The 22,836-nt window shown below is 39.7% G+C and overlaps 1 protein-coding gene across 1 annotated transcript in view; it reads right to left on the bottom strand.

Moving 5' to 3' along the window:
• Positions 1 to 22,403, bottom strand: part of MORC1 (MORC family CW-type zinc finger 1) — a 173,867-nt gene extending 151,464 nt beyond the window's left edge. Inside the window, 6 exon segments of the mRNA XM_021070415.1 lie at positions 2,405 to 2,513; positions 3,202 to 3,292; positions 6,273 to 6,341; positions 13,251 to 13,285; positions 18,963 to 19,016; positions 22,277 to 22,403. Coding sequence (XP_020926074.1) covers positions 2,405 to 2,513; positions 3,202 to 3,292; positions 6,273 to 6,341; positions 13,251 to 13,285; positions 18,963 to 19,016; positions 22,277 to 22,341 — 423 coding nt within the window. The 5' untranslated portion in view covers positions 22,342 to 22,403.

Genomic DNA, 22,836 nt, shown 5'->3' with positions numbered 1-22,836 from the left:
GATGGGGCTCAGATCCAGTGTTGCTATGCCTGTGGCGTAGGCCCCAACTGCAGCTTTGATTTGACCCCTAGCCCACGCATTTCATATGCCACAGGTGTGGCCATAAAAAGAAAAAATAAAATAATGGTTTATTACATGGTATACGTGTATATTGTTTATATAGTCTCATGATGTAAATACTGGCATATTATTGCTTATATAGTCTCATTATGTAAATAATGACATAACGAAAATCATAAGCGAGCTTTGTTGATGGTGGAGAAGTGGAAGGGGGTGTGGGCATATGTATGTGTGTGAGATAGGAGCAAAGAAAAAGAAACATAAAAATCTTTCTCTTTTATACAGGGAGGTTAACAGATAATGCCTAAATCAAATCAAGAAAGAGCAATTCCCGGGAGTTCCAGCAGAACTCCCAGTGCAGCAGAAACGAATCTGACTATTAACCATGTGGTTGCAGGTTTGATCCCTGGCCTTACTCAGTGGGTTAAGGATCCAACATTGCCATGAACTGTGGTGCAGGTCACAGAGTGGCTCAGATCTTGCACTGTTGTGGCTGTGGCCGGCAGCTGTAGCTCCAATTTGACCCCGAGCCTGGGAACTTTTATATGCCATGGGTGTGGCCCTAAAAAGCAAAAAAAAAAAAAAAAAGAATAAAAGAAATAGCAATTCTAGCATGTTATGCAGAAATCTGCAGGAAAATATAAAAAAAAATCAGTTAATATTGTTGAAAGAGATAGCGTCTGTAGAAGTGGAAATGGGAAGAGGTTCCTGGTTTTAGTTTTTTTAAAAAAAGGAAATGGCCCATTTTAGGAAAACTACAACCTCACTTTGGCTCAATTTCCCTTGCCCTTTACAAAAAGTACAACACAAATGCTTAAAGTATTGCTTTTCCTCATGTCAGAACCCCACTCAGCTACTCCCTATTACCTATATACCTATTCCTGTTAATCAGCCCCACTACACAGGTGGGCATGCCAGGCTCTTGCTGGACAATCCCACGTTTCTGCACAGTCCCTCCAAACCCCAGTCATCTCCAGGTCTGAGACTTGCCACATGCCATTTTTCACCACATACCAGCCTTTCTGGTTGCAAGCTGTACTATCCCCATAAAACCCTCATTGGCCACTCAAGACTCTCTAATCTTTCCATCTACATCATTGCTTTTGACAACTAAGTAACAGCAGGAACACACACTCATTAAACAGCATGTTTTATTTATTTGTTTATTTTGTCTTTTTGCCATTTCTTGGGCTGCTCCCAAGGCATATGGAGGTTCCCAGGCTAGGGGTCTAATCGGAGCTGGAGCCACCAGCCTGCGCCAGATCTCAGCCACGTCTGCAACCTACACCACAGCTAGCAGCAACGCCAGATCCTTAACTCACTGAGCAAGGCCAGGGATCGAATCTGCAAACTCATGGCTCCTAGTCAGATTCGTTAACCACTGTGCCACGAGGGGAACTCCAAAACAGCATGTTTTCCAAACACCCTCATTTTGTTGTTTATCCAATTCACACATGTCTGCCTTATTTTGTGATAAAATTGAAAACACTTTAATGGTCAGGTGGTTTCCTTGTTTTCTACCTTCCACAGGGTCCATCCAGTGCTGAATAGATAGCAGTTCCTCAAGATGTATCTGCTGGACTGAATTACAATGGATGTTCATAATATTAAAACTGTGACACTGCAAATTAATAAAATGTCACTGGGTCAGCAAATGGAGTTAAAATTATGGCCAATAGTTATAGCTTTAAGTCTGTTTTGCATTCAGTTTCTTTAAATGTTGTTTTCCCAGTCTTTTGAATCCAATATTCTATTTATTGCAAGAATGGTGATCTATTTCTGGACAAGCGGTGGAAATGTTCTGCAGGCTTCATTGTGCCCAAGGGAGCCTCTTATTCTGGGAGATCTGTGTAGATGTGTAATAAAAATGAAGTTCTGAAAACTGCCTAGGAGTTAAAAACCTACTTAAGAGGAGTTCCCATTGTGGTTCAGTGGGTTAAGGACCTGACGTTGTCTCTGTGAGGATGTGGGTTCCATCCCTGGCTACACTCAGTGGGTTAAGGATCTGGTGTTGCTGCAAGCTGCAGCTCAGATCTGATGGCTGTGGCTCAGGCCTCAGTTGCAGCTCAGATTCAACCCCTAGCCTGAGAACCTCTATAGGCCAAAGGTGCAGCCATTAAAAAAAAAAAAAAAAAAACACACACTTAAAAAAGGGATCAATAGGACATGCCTCCAATGACCCCGGAAGGGCCAGCCACCCTCTCTCCATTTCCCAAATATATTCCTAAATTTCTAAAAGATAATCAGGAAAAAAAAAAAAAAGCATGTTAGATTTTATCTCCTGAGATGGTAAATGAAAACAGTTTTGTTACCATGGGAACCAAAGGAAAATCTCAACCCTTACCTCACTCAGACCTTCTCTCTCACAAAATGTCTGAGAAAAAAACACACAGGTCATCGTTTCTTCCTTCTTTGTAAAAAGAATAAAGTCTTTTCCAATCCTCATGGATCCACTATATTAAAAATCAAGAATATAATAGTTCACATCTCAAAGACTAGAAAGAAGGAACAGGTGAGCATGATATTGTGTACTTAACAGGTTGTTCTTTTCCTAGAAATAGGTCCACTGCTTTGCTGATTTATCACCAAGAGGGTATGATTTTTTTTTTTTTTCCTCAAAGCAGAGCAGATTTTGAATTAAACCCAACAGTCTTGCTTGAGATATGACTGCTGAAGATAAGGTGCTGTCCAGGGCTCAAGCAAAGAACAAGCATTCGTCCCTGGACGGTACCACCCAGCTGACTGTTCCCTCATGTCCTCTTTCTCTTTGAGACACAGTAATAACACAGACACATATAACTCCTACACTAAGATATGCTTTGAGAAATAATAGAGCATAGACATGTGGTGAAGTTCTAGGGTACAGGGATGCTATTTCAGCAATCTCTGAAAAAAGATTAATCATCTATTTGAGAATTGTCTTTTAAAACACTGTAAAGATTTAAGTCAGTTATGGGTATGGAAATTCTAAAACAAGGAAGGTAGGACTCTCACGTTTATATTCTTTTTTAAGCTTTAGAAACTTGGATCATACTCTGTAAGATTTCCTTTAACCAGATGTTATTCCCAATAATCAATATAAATAATATATGTATTAAATATATAAATTATATAAATGTATTTAATTTAAAAAAAACTCACCTTTTAAGACCATTGCCATATTGCCCAATAAACTTCAAGGCTGATAACCGTTTCTTGGATGTTCCAAAGTAAATGATATCTGAAGCTTCCTCTAGAATTGACAAGGACATGCAAGTGGTTAGAACTTATGTGTCATTCACAATGGCCAGAGGTCCAGTTGTCAGGATGTCACATATATATTAAGACACAACTATATGTCTTGGGTCAAGCTAGAGACAAGGATGCTTGTCAGGCTCCATCTTCTCTGACCAGGGTCTTAATGGTAATAGATTGAAGGAGGTCAGAGGGATCTGCCATGTGACCCTGGGTAAGCAGAGCCTTAATTTCTTCACCCCTGAAAGGGAATTACTAACACTTATATCACAGAGTTGTTGATGAAGATAAATGAAATGAATTAAATGAGATGATGTGTGAACCTTGAAGACAATACATGCCATTTCATAAATGCTAAGAAAGTTGTTATAAGTATTTGTACCATGAGTAGTTTTCCATGGTTTTGGCCCTTATCCAGCCCCATGTGAGACTTAAAAGGGTAGAATGGCTCTGGTCTGCTACTAACTGGGGAAGAAGGCCTAATTATTTCAGACTTTGAAAATTATTCTCCTGAGCTCTCCTGGGCATTCCGGAGTTACAGAAAAGAATCCTCTGAACTTCAGAATATATATACTTCCAAGAAACAGGAATGCTCCCAGGGAAACAGGAAAAGATAGAAACGGGTCTTCCGACTGGCTACTGAATACATCCTCCAAAACTGTCCTAAGGACCCTGCGTCTGTCTGGGTGCAAACATGCACCCAGTTGAGTGGAACTTGGAATGGGGTGTATAAAGATATTCAGCTTGTCTGAAGCTAACTGATCATTTTACCACATGTTCTTATTATGGGTTGGGTATTAGATGAGGGTATCCATAATGATAATATTATCTACCACTTATTGATTAGTATGTGCCAGGTACTATATCATATACTTCATTTGCACTGAATATATAGAATTTATAACAAGCATACAAGGAAGATTTTATTATTATCTGCACATTACAGATGAGGAGATTTAAGTTTTAGGTATTTATGTTACTTTACCAAGGTCACACTGATCAATGTTAGCCCCAGAACTATAATCCAGGGTTGTAAAAGACTAAATCCAATGGTTTTTATCACACACCACACAGACTCCCATGTATGGTGGCCAGGAACAGAACACTGAATAGGACAGACATGGCCCCTGTCCTCAATAACTTTATGTCATGGGAGGAGAAACAGACTGAAAGAGTTTCGACAAATAAACAAGATCTTTTCTGAGAGTATTAAGGGAAGGAATTAAAACCATCATAACATGACAGAGAATTAGCAGGAATGGAGCCTGCAGATGGAATAATCTGGGAAGGCCTCTTTCATAAGGTGTCATCTGAGATGAGATTCAAATGATTAAAGGCCAGGCCAGCAGTGGCTGGAGTGCTATAAGCAAAGAAGTGAGCAGTACAAGAAAAGGTCAAAGAGGTGGACAGAAGCCAAATAATGCAAGAAATTGGAAGAGTGTGAATGTCACTCTAAAGTAATGGAAAACCACTAAGGGTTTTAAGCAGGGGCATCAATGAGCCATTGAATGAAAACATCCACTCAGGATTGCTAAGTGGAGAATGCACTGTAATGGGGCAAGAATGGAAGTGAAAGAGCTTGGAAATCACCAGAGTCATCTTCTATGGATCAAGATTGATCTAGCTCAGCTTGAACAGATAGATTTTATATTTGGTCATCAGAAAAACTCCCCCAACTTATTACTTGAGTTCCACTGTTAATAAAGAATTGCTCTCTCAACACTAGTGGACCATTTTAAAACACAACTGTATATGTCAACTGAAGCGTGAGTTCCTCCTAAAGATTTCAATATTTGTCACTTGTCTGTGTTTTGAGCATTTTGTTTGTGGACCTGTATAAAGGAGTTATTCCTTTTTTTTTAAAGTAATTGCCTTAAACTATATCGCACATATTCTTTGACTATTCAGATCAAGGGTGTCTTTGGAAGAAGAAAATTACTTTTTTTTTTTAAGGGCCACACCTGCAGCATATGGAATTTCCCAGCCTGGGGGTCAACACCAGAGCCACAGCAGTGCCAAATCCCAAGGCACATTTATAAACTTCACAGCAGCTTGTGGCAACAACCAGATCAAGACCAGGGATGGAGCTCACAACCTCATGGATACTAGTCGAGTTCTTAACCTGCTGAGCCACAACAGGAACTCAGAATATAATTACATTTTATTCTCAGCTTCTGTCAGTACAGATGATCACTCTTTTGTCTGGTGTGGAACTGACCAGAACACTTCTGTATTACTTGAACTCCCTCACTGTTCGCTAAATCTGGTGGTCAAAAACCCTGGCTTGTGGGACATACACAAGTGTTACAGAATCTAGGAATAAGCTATCCCAATTAATGCAAATCCCTTATCTGAGGAAAAAACATCTCAATTCCATGGTAAACAGTACTATGCACCTCCTAGGTAGTGCCTTTTGTTTGAAGACAGAAAGATAAATCATGCAGGGCATTGTAGATATTTCCACTATGATGAGAACATTCCATTGAAGGCAACTAAACCTTTGAACATGCAGAGAAAAAAAACACAAACCACAAAAAACAAGGAGAGGTGACCTGTACCTCAAGGTTAAGCAGAAAAATTTTAATAGCCTAATGACACTGGAAACTGCCCGGGTCTCTTGCAAGCAGTATCTGAAGGATGTGCTAAAAACAATCTGAGTCCATCCAATTAATGTTTGTTTTCCCTTTCTTCCCAGATGCTTTTCCTTACAAGAAATCTGTACCTTGTACCTTTCCTTTTCATTTCAAATACTGATTTATAGTCACTTTTTGTCTTGCTTTAGATGGCTACAATGAATTTACTCTGTCAGCTGTAATATTTAAACCTAAAAACTTCAACAATATGTTAAGATGGGTTTATTTTCCCTAATAGCTCCATACCTGTTTTAATATAGATAGCTCAATTTACTTTTATTTATTTTATGGGTTTTCAGACTGTTTGCTCTAACAACCAGTTAGGTATCTAGATAATTAACTTACCAGGACTCATACCACATCCATCATCCAGGAAGCACAACATGAATCCGCCCTGCAGTTTTTCATTATCCACTGCAAGAGAAAACAGCCATTACTAATAAATATTGGGCTTAATTTGCTCATCAGAAAGTCATGCTGCTCACATAATTATTTGTCCTCCTTAAATGCAGCCGCTGAGTGACAGAGGTATGGCACAAGGATGAAGCTCAGAAAGGCATCTTGGCTACAGCTTCACAAGAAGCTGCAGGGGGGAAAACCATCATGCAACAAAAAGGCTTTAAATTAACATAAAACATGTACATATTAATGAATTATGTATACAGCATGACATGCCCTGTGCTGGAATCTGACTGGTTCTTTTAAATGGCAGGGAATTTCTCCCCTGAGGAGGGAATAAAGGTAGATGGTAATGATGTGACCCCAGGATCCCTCTATCAAACTCATCAATCCTTAGGCCCTTCCACCAAAGCAGTAATTCTAAAGTCAATTCAGGTCATTCTTATTAAATTCATCAGGCTCTCTTCCCAGTAGCTAATTCCCCTAAGAGCCATTTGTACATGCTTCTTAGTGGCAGCAAATATTTGCCTCTTGAAAGTGCATTTGATTTTTGAAAACAGTTATTTGAAATCAATTTTGATGATTAAGAGGGATCATCTAGTTACATAATATAATCTCCTGTTTAAAAAATTCTGAAGGTGTAACAAAAACTAATGAGACTAATTTTAACACACACAGAGCACAGTTTGTAATCTGGCTCTCAATATATCCATATATTCAATATTTCGATGTATGAATTCCAGCATACCTCTCCTTTTCTTTTTGTTTGATAAAACTTTATTGAGAAATAGCTTACACAAGAAAAGCTGCACATGCATAAAGTGTCTAACTGGATACATTCTGACACATGTAAATACCTGTGGAGCCATCACCACAATCAGGGTAGTGAACATAATCAGTCCAGGTGTTTCCTTCTTTCCCTTGTAGTCTCTTCCTTCTGCACCTTCCATGGGCTGTTACCCAGACTCCATCCCCAGGCAGCCACTGATTTACTAATCCTATCTTATAGGTTCACTTCTAGCACATTGGTTAAGTCAACTCTGTGTTCAATTATCACCTCTAATCCACATTTTAAAAATTAATGTTTAAGATAATTGGTAAATATCTAAAACTCATATCTAGGAGTTCCCTGGTAGAGCAGTGGGTTAAGGATCTGGTGTTGTCACTGCTGTGGTGAGGAGTCAATCCTTGGCCTTGGAACTTTCAAGGGCACAGCTGAAAAATAATAAAACTAAAAATCATGTCCAAACTTTCTGAGTTCATGATATATGGTCATGTGCCCACTTCTAATCCCCCCCTTCCTCTCTCTAATTCACTTCCTGTCTACAAACCCTTTGGCTCTTTCCTACCATCTCATTTCCCCAGTTCCTCTCTCTACCTGGTCCTCTGGTCTGCCTACTTCGACTTCTGTGTCAGACTATTCCTCTCCCCTCTTTAGGTATTTTTTCTATTCAGCCCTCTCTCTGACCAAGGCTGACACTTCTCTACTGTCCAACTCCTGTTGAGTTCTTTGCACAGTGCAGTAGTTCTCAACCTTAACTGCACATTTGAATCATCAGGAGATTTTTTTTTTTTTTTTTTTTGCCTTTCTAGGGCCACACCCGCAGCACATGGAAGTTCCCAGGCTAGGGGTCCAATCGGAGCTACAGCTGCCAGCACATGCCACAGTCACAACAACGTCAGATCCGAGCCGAGTCTGTGACCTACACCACAGCTCACGGCAACATCAGATCCTTAACCCACTGAGTTAGGCCAGGGATGGAACCTGCAACCTCATGGTTCCTAGTTGGATTCATTTCCGCTGCTCCATGATGGGAACTCCTGGAGATACTCTAAATTAATTAGTCTTAGATGGGATTCAGGAACTAAACCTCCTCCTGATTCTCCTAAGGTTTAACAGAGCTAGGAACCACCTAATCTGAGTCTTAGCCTGGGTAATTAAAACAATTGATTTTGCAGCTCTTGGTATATAGTAGGCATGTAAGGAACTTGCAGGAAGCAAGGCATTTCTTTGGTGAATAGGTGGGAGAAACATAAAATTCCCAAGTGATATATACAGTGCTTAATTTTTCTATAAATTCCAGTGAGGACTGCAGACAATTGCAGCCTCAAAATGTAATAGTACCCTGGAGTTCCCATCGTGGTGCAGCAGAAACAAATCCAACGAGGATCCATGAAGTTACAGGTTTGATCCCTGGCCTCGCTCAGTGGGTTAAGGATTTGGCGTTGCCATGAACTGTGGTGTAGGTTGCAGATGCGGCTCGGATCTGAGGTTGCTGTGACTGTGGCATGTGCTGGCAGCTGTAGCTCCAATAAGACCCCTAGCCTGGGAACCTCCCCATATGCTGCGGGTGCAGCCCTAAAAAAGAAAAAGAAAAAAAAAAAAAGTAATACTCCCCTGGTACCAACTCTAAGGCATGGCCTTACTTATTTATTTCACTTCAATAAAAACAATGAGTTTCAGGTAGATTTCTATTATCTGTTAAATATGCATGTCCAAAACAAACCACAGCACCTTCTCCCTCCATCAGACTGCCTTCTCCTTCTATGTTTCCTGCTCAACAAATGGCATCACTCTGCTGTCAAGCTTCAGCTGCCCAAGTGAGAACTTCGGAATCAAGCTCTCACTTACTTATCCAATGTACAGACATGTCTTCTCAATTCTACCTCACATTGTCTCTCAGATTTGACCACTTACTCCATCCCCACAACACTGTCCTAGTTCAGGAAACCATCCTCTCTTCTGGATTCCAGCAACAGCTCCCCCACTCCTTGCTCCCACAAATCAGAGTGTACCAACAGTCTGCAGCCAGCTGTGTGTTTCACTACTCTCCTGCTTACAACCCTTGCACTGTCCACAGGATGAAACCCAAGCTAATTAACAAATTTAGCTTGCCTTTCATGACCTGACCTTCCTAACTCTCTTTAACTTTACGTGTGCTGACTTGGCAAAGCTATGGTGGTTGGTTGTTTGGTCAACTTGATGTTGCCATGAAACTATCTGTATTGTAATTAACATTTACCATCAGCTGACTCTAAGTAAAGCAGACACTCTCCATAATGAGGTTCAGTCTCATCCAATCAGCTGGAGGCAAAGACTGAGGTTTCCCAAGGAAGCATCAGTCTTCTACTTCACGACTGTAACACGGAAATTCTGCTTGAGAGTCCAGGTTGCTGGCCTGCCTGAAGAGTCAGAACTCAAAACTGCAACATCAATGCTTACCTGGATTTCCAACCCAACAGTTGTCCTACACATCATGTGAGTCAACTCCTTAAAAAAATCTGCCCCTTTTCCTCTCCCTCCCTCCTTCTCTAGCTATATGTATATCCACAAATAGAATGAGAAAGATTAAGATATATAAAGTTAGATATCTATCTTGGGGGGGTAGAGATTATCTACCTATCTAATCTATCTCCTATTGGTTCTTTTCCTCTAAAGAATCCTAACACATACCCCAAGCTCATCTCTTGTCATCCCCTCCTCCTGCCCATTCTGCATTCTTCCACTTCCACACAAATAATCCCCCTGGACTAATCTTGAACATCTCAAGCATTTCTGTAACTCCACCAGTGTCCTATGTTCTCTCCAGATTCAAGCAACTATATATACCACTCCTCTGCCCTTTCCATCCTTGATTCTCTAGGGTAAGGCCTATTTTCCCTTTAGGTCTTTAGTTCATTTAAGACTTCTTCTAGGAAGCCTTCCAAATCCTTCGACATTATCAGGTGCTCATAATGAATGTTTTCTTTGTAATTTGTGTTTCTAACTTTTTGTAGTATATTCAAATACCTATTCATGTACCTATTTCTTTTTCAGACTAGTGGTTCTTACCCTTTTTGGAATTCAGTTGCCTCAGAGATATGATGAAAGCTAAGGATCTTCTACCCATAAATGATAAAGATACACATATTTTTCACAGATCCCTTCAGTAGGATTACACTTCCTTAAAAGCAGGTGCTGTGTGTATTCAGCACTTAACCCAGTGCCTGCCACTTGGTAAGCACTAAAAAAATGTAATGAGTATACATCCATGTTTACTAGAACTAATACACACTGACAGATAAAATATCCGTGGCCAAACATTCAGTTTGAATTTTAGCCCGCAAGTTAGCTGAAGAAAATTTAAGGTTAGAAAGTAATTCAGAAGACTCAAGAAATAATTTCAAAACTAATCCAGTGCTTAGATTAATTATGCAGCTCCATGCCAGTTCTATCTATTGCTACATAAGCTCTGGTCAGTTTGTTTATTTTTTATTTTTTAAAGAAAAATCAGTTTGCTAGGTTGAGAGCCATATTGTAGTTTGCCGCAATAAAATGTTTTAGAACATGAACAGGTAATTTAAAATCAAAAACCGTTAAGATCAGCTTTTCACAAAACCCCTATGACCTAAATAAGGAAGTGCCACTTTCAACTCAAATATCAGAGATTCTTTTTTATTTTTTTGCGACAAAGGCAAGTATTAGAGAAAGCAGGGTGAAGTAAATACCACCGTGCCTTGCTGTGTCTGCACAAATCCAGAAGAACATAACGTGTGAATTCTGATCACATTTGTTGTACTTTGTGATTCCAGATAATACTTCTCAACCCTTCTGCTCTTCATCAATAATGTGTGTGTGCTGAATGAAATTCAGCTTGAATCTTTTCTCCCTCCTCCACTGCCAGGACCACTGGCCTCATTCAAATTCTCATGAAATCACTCCATAGCCCCACTTCCCTGCTATCCTTCTTTTCACTTCCGCAGATGGTCTTGGTCTACAGACCATCCTGTATGGTTTTGCAGGAGTGTATTTCTTTAAAGAGAAAAAGAGCACATTTCTAATTTTCCAAATGTCATTGCTCAAAACTCTTCAATGGTCCACTGGCACCACTTAGTATGGTATGCAAAGTGCTCATCCATTTGGATCTCACACTTAGCTCAATTCAACTTGGCCTAGTCATCTATTCACCAATGCTTTTTCTTTCTCCAAATATGTACACAGCTCATTCTCATGCCATTCAGGTCTTTGCTAGTGTATCACTTATTTAGAGAAACTTTCTCTGTTCACACCATGAAAAATAGTATCACCTTCTGATCACTCTCTGTCCTCTTATCTCACTTTTTTTTTTCCTTTTCAGCACTTATCATGGCCTGGTATATTATTTATTTGCTCATTTTTTTTTATTGTCTACCTCTCATTAGACTGCATGTTCTATGAGAGCACAGACTTCATCAAACACTTTGCTCACTGATCTATCCCCAGCACCTAGAATTGTTTGACTCATTCATAATAGATACTCAATAAATTGTTATTGAATAAATGAATGAATCTCTGAACTAGTCTGTCTTTACTATTTTTCTCACAATTCCTCTGACAGGAATATTCTTTTCTTCTTATACTAGTTGACAAAAATCACATCCATGTTTCAAGCTCTAGCTCTTTATAGAAGGCATTCTTTCTCTGTGTTCCCATCATGATTTGAGTCTCTGCCCATCAAGAAATGCTTACTCTGGTTTACTCTCCTGTAACCAGATATGTATGGGAACACCACTGTTTCTCCACTACTGGCATTTCCTTCTACATGGAATAGAGTTCAGTTAGCAGTAGTAACGGGGCCATTCTCTGTCCCTTGATCAGTTTTCCCCTGAAGCAGTGAGCTCACTCAGGTGATTTGGGGAAGACTAACCTAAAAGGTTCAGTTCAAACCTCTCCTGTTCCCTGGAGAGCGTGCTGCCTGCAGAGAGCACAACCCACCAGGTGGGCGAGACAGCATGACCTCTCTGGCACTGAGCTCCACACTCCCAACTGGCATTTATCAGCAACAAAGACTGACTCTCTTATTTTATTTCTCAAACTTTTCAAACCTGAGGAGTAGAAAGGGAAGAAGAGTGTCATTTCTTTTCTTATGTTTCCTCAGATCTCTCAAGATGCCCATGTCTCTCTTCCTCATGAACCAGAAGCACCCACTTAGCACCAAATCTTAAACACTTGGAAAACTGAGTTGAACTGAGTTGCTTTTTAAATATTGATAGGGATTTGTATCATGGACCACATTCTCCCACTTGTGATCAACAGCCAATATTTACAAGAGAACAGATAGAATCTGGGCTTGGAATCAGTTTTAACACCACAGGCATTTCTCTAAGGTGGTGTTAAGCAAGAACTGGATAACAAAATCTAACTTCTTCTTCACCACATTCTTTTTTTTTTTAATGGCTGCATCTGAGGCATATGGAAGTTCCCAGGCTAGGGGTCGAATGGGAACTGCAGCTGCTGGCCTATGCCACCGTCACAGCAACACCAGATCCCAGTTGCATATGCAACCTACATCACAGCCTGCAGCAACACCAGATCCCTAACCCACTGAGCAAGGCCAGGGATCAAACCCATATCCTCATGGATACTAGTTGGGTTCCTAACCTGCTGAGCCACAACAAGAACTCCTTCTTCACCATATTCTAATGAAACGAACTAATAAGCACAATAAATGGTGACTGAACATGAAGTCAGTAAAGAAAACATACTTGGTTTGAATTTCGTATGCTTCAAACATTCACACTACACATTCACTTATGTATTTTAAAACTGCGGTAAGTTGGAAATGATGTATACTTGATTACGAATAACCATTAAGTTAATATGCATTTTAAAATAAAACTGTTTTCTCGTGGCAGACAAATTGACTGCTCCAAATCACTCTGATGCTTTCACAAAATGCTGGAAGATCTAATTTTGTAAATAAGTCCTCTAACAAGTGAACAATTTCACGTAAGGAGTGTACTGTTCTCAACCTGGCTCCCCACAGGGTCATTGTATTCACAAAGCACTTAGGTTACATTAAAAATCTATAGAATATGGTTTGATTTTCATGAAATAAAATAAAAGCAAAATAACTACAGGCTTTTTATTAGGACAAAAAAGAAGAAGAAAGCAAATCTGCTCACCTGAAAATACATCAAGTCTTGTAGCCCCTGCATCTCTGGAAACAATATAAAAATATTACTGCTTCAGTATGAAATTATGCTTTTAAAAATTATATTAATCTGAATTGCTCAGGTGACATATGTCTATTGTCAGATAGCAAACAATAGAGAAATCCACTTAAGTTGCTTCAAAGACAGTTACTAAGATGTTTCACCCTGCATTTGTAGACTAAGACATGATCGCCCATAATTTGAGAATGTTACAAAGCCTGAAACTCAGAAATTTAAAAGAAGAGATGAAATTTACAGGTAGTTACACAAAAAGCTTGAGAAAATGAATATGAATATCAAAAACAATGACTGGAGAATAATCCAGAAGTCACAGGAAGATTTTCATGATATTTTAGTGCTAAAAGAAAAATAAAAATTACTAAGGTAATATTTTTACCATACGATCACATTTTTAAAGAACATATATGATATACATGTGCATATCTGTAACGAGTGCAATCAATACAGTGGAAGAAAGACATCCTCTTCAATAAATGGTGCTGGGAAAATTGGAAAGCTACATGTAAAAAAAATGAAAGGAGAACACTATCCTACTCCATATACAAAAATAAACTCAAAATGGATTAAAGACCTAAATATAAGGCCAGACACTATAAAACTCCTAAAGGAAAACAGAGGCAGAATGCTCTTTGGCATAAATCACAGCAACATCTTATTGATCCACCTCCTATAATAACAACAATAAAAATACAAACCAATGGGACCTAATCAAACTGACAAGCTTTTGCATAGCAACGGAAACCATTAAAAAAATGAAAAGACAACACACAGAATGGGAGAAAATCTTTGCCAATGATGCAACAGGGGCCTAATTTCCAAAATACGCAAACAACTCATGCAACTTGACAACAACAACAATAAAAAAACCCAATTGAAAAATGGACAGAAGGCCTAAATTGACATTCCTCCAAAGAAGACATACGGATGGCCAACAGGCAAATAAAAATTGCTCAATATCACTAATTATTAGAGAAATGCAAATCAAAACTACACTGAGGTACCACCTCACACCAGTCAGAGTGGCCATCATTAACAAGACAACAAATAGCAAATGCTGGAGAGGGTATGGAGAAAAAGGTACCCTCCTCCACTGTCAATGGGAATGTAAATTGGTACAACCACTATGGAAGACAGTATGAAGGTACCTCAGGAAACTAAATATAGAGCTACCACATGATCTAGCAATTCCACTGCTGGGCATATATCCAGACAAAACTTTCATTGAAAAAGAAACATACACCCCCCACATTCATAGCTGCACTATTCACAATAGCCAAGATATGGAAACAACATAAATGTCTACTGAGAGATGAAAGGTTAAGAAGATATGGTACATATATACAATGGAATATTATTCAGCCATAAAAAAGGCAAACTAATTCCATTTGTAGCAACATGGATGGATCTAGAGACTCTCACACTAAGTGAAGTTAAGTCAGAAAGAAAAAGACAAATACCATATAATATCACTTATTTGTGGAATCTAAAACACGGAACAAACAAGTTCCATCTAAAAGTAACAAACAAGCAAACAAAAAAATAGATCAGAAATAGATGATGGCCGAGAAGAGCAGACTTGGGGTTCCAGGGGGCGGAGGGGAGGGAGTGGGATGGATGGGCATTTTGGGGGTTTGGGGGATGCAAACTGTTTTATTTGGAATCAATGGGCAATGGGATCCTACTGTACAGCACAGGGAAATGTATGTAACTGGGTCACTTTGCTGTACAACAGAATTTGACAAAATATTGTAAATCAACTATACTTCAATAGTAATAGAATTATAAAAAATCAAAAACAAACAACAAAAAAAGGAATGCAATCAAAGGTTAAAGTGCTTTTTCTGTAGGTCAGAAGTTGACAAACTGTGATAAACTATGGGCCAAATCTTGCCCACCAGTGTTTTTGTAAATAAAATTTTATTGGAACACAATCATGACCATTCATTTACATATTCATTATATTTTCTATAGTCTGCCTTTCACTCTAAAGTGGTAGAGTTGAGCAGTTTCAACAGAAAACACATGGCCTGCAAAGGAGACAATATTTTATTTTATTTGTTTATAAGGGAAATTCCCAGGTCAGGGGTCAAATCAGAGCTGCAGCTGCCAACCTATGCCACAGGCACAGCAATTCGGAATCCTTAACCCATTGAGCACGGCCAGGGATTGAAGCTGAATCCCTATGGATACTAGTTGGATTCCTTACCACTGAGCCACAACAGGAACTCCAGAGAAAATATTTTAATATCTGACCTGAAGTATGCTGGATACCCCCCTCCACATAATGAAGTCACAGGTGCCTTTTCTTTTTTTTTTTCTTAGTTTTCTACAATTCACAGATATTATTTGCGTATTTTCTTAAACTAGTTTTTAAAAGTGAAAACTTGAAAGGAAAGGAGAAAGAGTCAGAAGATCCTGGTTTCCATATAAAGCCTATGAGAGAGAGGAGGAAGACAATGAGGAATGAGGTCTTAGCTGATGAAGTGGGTATATTCAGAGAAGAAGTCTAAGAGGAAGCTCAGAATAATAACAACCAGTGGGGCTCTAATGGGGAAATCTGAGTGTCTCCCCAAGTTTCTATCAGTCTCGACCTAAAACTACCCAAGATAAATCGGAGTTAAGTACACTGTACTTGTTCTACAAGTCTAGTTTCAACATTGGCCCCTTAGCTCCTTGCTCTAGCCAATGGCTGCTTCTAATTGCCTCCCATATAGAAATTCTGGAATCAACACTGCCTTTCTTGAGCATTTTCTATGTAACAAGGAAACACTGAATAAAGCATACTTAATCCTTCCCTTCTATTCCCTACCACAATCCTGTGACACACAGGTATAATGATCTCCATTATATAACTATACATCATACAAAGTACCATGTATACAATTGCTGCTCAATAAATGCTACTGTACTGAAAATTTTTTCATGGAAACAGTTTCTTCATAGAGAAATTCCATGGGATAAGGCAAAGAACAGTCACTAACCTTTACAGCATATTGGTACATTTCCTAAAAAGCTTTGTACATGAGCCAGGTACTATCTTTTTGAACACCTGTTGTATTATTAGGAAGAGTTCCCCAACTGTTTCTTCCTATTCTGCCACATTTTTTCCTCCTCTCTCTATAACATTTTTAAACAAATTCGTTTTAATTTTGACAACTACAGGAAATCATCAAAATCGTGAATACAATGATTATAAAATAACATCTTAGAGTAGCAGAGGAACTTCATGAAGACCTCTGCAAAACCAATTGGGCATCTTAAGTCTGTTAAACAGCTTCATTTGTTGTCAATTACTAGCTTCTAAGCAGTGATGACAAATTCCAGCATTTCCTGAAGAGAGAAGATCTGGGAAGTTCAGGCTGGCCATAGGGAACATTGGGAATGATAAAACACAGGCTGGGCCCAGGACAGCACCTATTACACACCTGATCCCATTGAGGAATGTGGCTTCAAGGCTGCTATTTCTAATCATGAAACAAAACAAAACAACAAAAGCATGGGATCCTGATTCCTTTAAGTAGCATCTCATTGTTCTCACACTTTACAAACAATTCCTTATTTTCTTCTTATTCCTTACAAATATTGTGCAAATTTTCACTATAAGTCAAACAAACATGAGACCAGCTGGACCTGGTCCAGGGGTTGCCAGACCAGTTTACAAATGCTACTCTAAGAACTGCTTTATTAATCACATTTCTCTCACTCCCCTGACTCTGAAATTGGTCTTTCTTTGCCAATCAATCACCCTCTACTTCATAAACTGTTACCATTGTTCTATTTCTTCTACATTCTGATTTTACTTGCCCTCTTTTGTTGAATAAATGAGTGAAACACCTTCATGGGAGAAAAAAACAGTTGGTAAAATAGACAAATGTGTTCTTTCAAAGCAACAGATGTCAAGGTGCTGAAAACAGACATTTAGGAGGACTAGTGGACACAGGAGGAGACTTGCTTCACAGCTTTGAACAGAATCAAACAGTGGAAACCCTGAACTTCTGCAGAGACTAACCATGAACACTCATACACACAGCCTCATCCCTGTTAGCTCTGAGTTCACAGCTCTTCTCTGACCACCCAACTTTATTTTTTTCTCCTCTTCCCTCACTTTTTATGATGACACTGAGTTCACTGGTTCTACATAGTTTCACATAAGGAGAAGCTAGTGATTCTTAGTGGCGATGAGCATTGCTGTGCAGGAAGTTCTTGATGCAATGACTACACCCTGTGGTCACACTAGTCACCTTTCTTCTAAGACCAAAAATGAGGGGGAAATGCCAAACACTGAAATATCAATGGCAAGGATATTTAGATACCTCCACTGACACTCCTTATCTAACAACCACATACTACTCTCTGGGTGGACTTTGCTTTCTGCAGAAAAGGTGAGTAAAACCTTCTGTTATAGTGAAATACAAACACAAACAATCAAATGTCATATTCAGTGAGTTGAAAAACTGACTTCTTTGCAAACTCCCACAAATATAATATTGATCAGGCCTTAAATTGTTAAAGTGTTTTCCTTAAACATCAGTATTTTTGTCAGAGACGCTCAAATGGGGTAAGGGAGTTCTGTAGCCAGACAGCCTGAATTCAAATTCTAGTTCTGCCAAATACTAACTATATGTCTTTGAACAGGTCATCTAGCCTCTTCTGTGCATCAATCTCCATGTCTATAGAAGTGAAACAATGATTCTCAGCTCAAAATGTTGTTGTAGGGGTTCCCGTTGTGGCGCAGTGGTTAATGAATCCGACTAGGAACCATGAGGTTGCTGGTTCGATCCCTGCCCTTGCCGTGAGCTGCGGTGTAGGTCGAAGACGCGGCTCGGATCCCACGTTGCTGTGGCTCTGGCACAGGCTGGCAGCTACAGCTCCGATTAGACCCCTAGCCTGGGAACCTCCATATGCCATGGGAGTGGCCCAAGAAATGGCAAAAAGACAAAAAAAAAAAAAAAAAGTTGCTGAAAAGAAGAATGAGTTAATGCTGTGTATGAAGAGCTTAAAACAAAGTCTGACATGCAGTAGGAAGTCAACAACAGTTAGCTCTTAACTATGCAAATCCCACCCCCCATTTTTTGGCTTTTTAGGGCTGCAGCCATGGCATATAGAGGTTCCCAGGCTAAGGGTCGAATTGGAGCTGCAGCTGCCAGCCTACACCACAGCCACAGTAATGCGGGATCTGGGCTGCACCTGTTCCGCAGCTCACGGCAACACCAGATCCTTAAACCACTGAGTGGGGGCTAGGAACTGAACCCAAGTCCTCATGGATACTAGTTGGGTTTGTTACCACTGAACCACAAAGGGAACTCCTAGGCAAATCACTTTGATGCAGACTTCAATAAATGCCCAAACCCAAATCTAAATTCTGAATATGTACTGATACATAACTCAAAAAAATACAGATGAAAATTTGTTATTACATGGTTATTAACAGAAAAACAGATGTCCAATTTACCTTCAAATACAAATGAATAAAGATGAAAAATTCCTCCTCTCACCCATTCTTTTTCCTATAACACATTGATTTTATAGGAAATCAAGTCACAAGGCACTCCAGGTGAGGAAAATGACATCGTCTTTTCCTCTCAACATATAACTAGACTTGATTAATGTCACAAAGTCCCTTTTTCCCTTTGAATAACTCTGTTCACAGATGAGCCTTACCTTGCATTGTCCAGCAATTCAGCCAGTGCTCCAAAAAGGAAACTGTGTGTGGTGCTGATGAAGAAACAGAGGGAGAACAAAAGTTAAACCAACTCCGTAATCAATGTAAAAGGTTCAAGACACATGCAGAGTTCTAGACAGATAATCAATTAAGGAGTTATTCTAGAAACAACTTTCTCAGCACGGTCAAGATTCTGAAGTACATGTGCTCCATCATAAAGTCAGGGCTGAGAACACGATTGCCAAAATATGCCGTCTACTCCCAATAAAACAAAGACTTCAAGGACTTTATTGTACTTAGAGCAAATTTTGACATTTTAAAATTGCTTAATAAGCATTTATTCAAGTTTTATAGGAGAATGTTTCATTAAAATTGTATTATTTAAGGCCAAATTATTTCTGAAAAAACTTCATCAGAAACCTAGCTCTCGAAGTTCCCGTCGTGGCGCAGTGGTTAACGAATCCGACTAGGAACCATGAGGTTGCGGGTTCGGTCCCTCCCCTTGCTCAGTGGGTTAACGATCCGGCGTTGCCGTGAGCAGTGGTGTAGGTTGCAGACGTGGCTCGGATCCCGCATTGCTGTGGCTCTGGCCTGGGCCAGTGGCTACAGCTCCGATTGGACCCCTAGCCTGGAACCCCCATATACCGAGGGAGCAGCCCAAGAAATAGCAAAAAGACAAAAAAAAAGAAAAGAAAGAAAAGAAACCTGGCTCTCTAAAAGACCTTAAGACACCATCTGCAGACATAGGCACTAGGTCTGCACCAATAATCTATACCTTTCTGTGGAATCTTTCCACCTCAGAAAGGTCTGTTCCTCAAAGAACCTCACAGATTATCATCGGTGATCTTCCCCTGTACCTCTCCTGCCAGGTCCTGGAGAGCAGAACACACTAAAGAGCTGTCTTTATTTACACTTTGAAGGTTGAATGTTCCACTGTCGGTGACACCAAGCAGCCTTCAGGGGCCCATACTTGCTTGTCATTTCCTGATGTGGGTATTTCAATCAGCAACCTTATCACAGCATTGAAAGAAAATTAGGTACATAATTTTCTTTTTATATTTAGTAAACATGTAGCAGAAGCAAGACAGACTCATTTATCAAAAAAGAGTTGTTTATTTGTACAGGAGGAAGGATCACTGACTTCCTTATACCTCAGCGACTCCAAATACCTCAGGCTAAAGGACAATATGTTAGCCAAAAAATGTATTTAAAAATATATATACATATATCTTTTTTTGGAATTTTAAACTATAAACACATGCTAATGAGGGGTCTCTTGAGTCAAGGCAGCTTTCGAATTTGTAATTAAAATAAACCTACTAAATACAGTTGTTGCAGAAAGGTGTCCTTCACGCAAAAGAAAGTTAGTACTTAAAAATCTAAAATAGAGCAAAAAAAAAGTGTCAATGATGTGCTTTACAAAAGCAGCACTTCAAACCACAAGCCTTTCTAAACAATCCCTCAGAAAGGTCATTGCAATCATTCTGATCAAAAGAAGCCATGTAAATTTCTGTACTATTTCACTGGAGATTTTTACTGACTGTCTGGCATGTGCCAATGTGGAAAGCTGTGGTATTTATCCTTTGGGGGTTCAGGTCAGTGAGGGATAGTTAGAAGAAATGAACTGAACCCTGAAGAATGAGGAGCATTCTGTCCCTCGCAGAGCCAGAGGGAAACTCTCCAGCAAGCACAGGAGATGCAAAGATCTTGAAGCAGAAAAGAGCCAAGGAACTTTCCAGTTCACTTTGGCTACCATAAAATAGGGAGATCACATTGAGATGTGGGATGACCTGGTCCCGAAGTGCTTCCTGCTTCATGGTTAGGAGTTCATACTTGGTCTACATGCAACTGGAAACCACTGCCATGTTTTAAGAATGACGTATCTGGTTTAAGTTTTTAAAAGCTCACTCTGGCAGCTTTCAGTAAAATAGATTATAGGGGAGGAAGAATGGGAAGCAGAAAATCCAGTCTAGTGGCTATGTGGAGTCCAAAAGGGAGATAGCAGTAGAGATGGAGAGAAATGGATGAATTTCACTCACTGAAATACAATAAAGAGAACTTGATGGATTGGATGGGGGTGAAGCAAAGGAAGAATAAAAAAATCATTCGTGTTTTTACTGAGGCAGGTCTCAAAAAAAAATCTTATCTGGAAGAGCTGAGATGATGCCAATTTGTATCTGATTTTGTTGCAGCTGCTTCATGCTGCTGTCATTTTTCTTATTAAGTTACCAGACCACCAACTGATAATAGGGTGGTTTGGGGGAGGTAGTATGGGGGAGGAGACTAGGGAGCAATAGCTCCAGAAACCATATAAAACTGAGGCTGAGGAAATTTTCTAAGAAAAATTTACAGTCCTTCCACCACTCAGCTTATAATTTTTCTTCAACTCACTCAAAATTGTTATTTTTTCATTTATCTTCCACCTCAATTAACTTTTAACTATCTGTACCATCCGTTTCAGCTTGAAATCATTCTCCGTGATAACAAGATAAAAACTAAGTACCAGCAGAATATTGCCTGTTTGTTTTATTCTGTAAGAATTATACCACACTTTTCCCAAGCAGCAAGCCAGGTTCCTTCACACCTCCATTTCTGTGGTTTCAAATCTGCTGCTTTCTATCAAGCAGTACTTTTAGTAAATCCAAATTACTAAAAGGTTCCAAAAAAATCAGCATACCAGTGTGAATTACATAGCACTCACTAATATACTTTGCTGTGTTGGAAATGACAGACGAACTAGAACACCTCTGTCATCTACCTTTGTAATCTGAATATTTGAAGGAGTAGACGAAACGGATCCTGCCCTGACAGAGAGGAAACACTGCCCTCGTAAAACTAAAATGTGAGATTACTACCTCATGGAGGTTACATTTTCAGAAAGACTCACCATGCAACAGAAATGGAATCAATAAATACAAATTACTCTCTGGAGGGCAATTTTAATCTTGAAAATGTCAATGTGTTGGGTAAAGAAATCACTAGAAATAAGTAAGGTTGGTGGAACGAGGCTTCTGCTGACCTACAATTAAACAGTTTGTTAAATGATAAGTAAGGGGCCTTCCTACTATTTTGGTGTTCAGTGAAGTGCATCAAAAGGGTTTGGTCTGGTCCAGATATATATCTTTATCACTTTTTCATGGCTTTTTAAAAGTAAAGCATATACATTTAAAATAAATAAATATATAACTTCATAAAGCAATGATACCAAGTTCCTTTTTTTTTTTTTTTTTAAGGGCTATTTCGCTAGAAGATGAACAAAAGTCTTCTCCATTGTGTGGAAAGCCTCCCCGTCTGGCTACACCAGGGCACTTACGAGTTTGCGTGGATGAAATCCAGATGCAGCTGGGCCCGCCGCAGAGCAGCATACTTGTCGCCCATGGCCTGGAACGAGGGGCAACCCACGTGGCCCTGAGAGACAGAGACGCAAGAACCAAAAGCTATTCGCCTACCTCCACGCCCACGTTCACGTTCACGTCCACGCCCACGCTCACGTGAGGGCACCTGGCTTGCTGCGCACGCACTCCTCCTGGCGGCCAGAGCACGAAGCTCTGCCTTGTGAGCCAGGGTGTCAGGCGAGTAAAGTCTGCTGCTGGTCTTGGAACCACCTGATAGGAACAGAGCATCTGTCATGAGGCTCCTCTTCCTGAGCTGAGGTTTAGGTAACCTTCCTATACAGTTATTTCTATCATTCCCTGGCTGGAAAATGGAGCCCAAGGCTAGCGCTAGCATTTCATCAGAAATGATCACACGCATACACACACATACACAAAATAAGAAGAGTCTAGATCGCAAGGTCAGAAAGGGAGGAGGGGATGGTCAGGAAGGAAAAGGGGTAGTTACCCTTGCGCAGTTGTTACTCAGCCCAAGTAAAGG

Source organism: Sus scrofa, chromosome 13 (genome assembly GCF_000003025.6).
Source record: "Sus scrofa isolate TJ Tabasco breed Duroc chromosome 13, Sscrofa11.1, whole genome shotgun sequence".
NCBI classification, from domain to species: domain Eukaryota; kingdom Metazoa; phylum Chordata; class Mammalia; order Artiodactyla; family Suidae; genus Sus; species Sus scrofa.
This window is presented reverse-complemented; position numbering and strand designations above follow the sequence as displayed.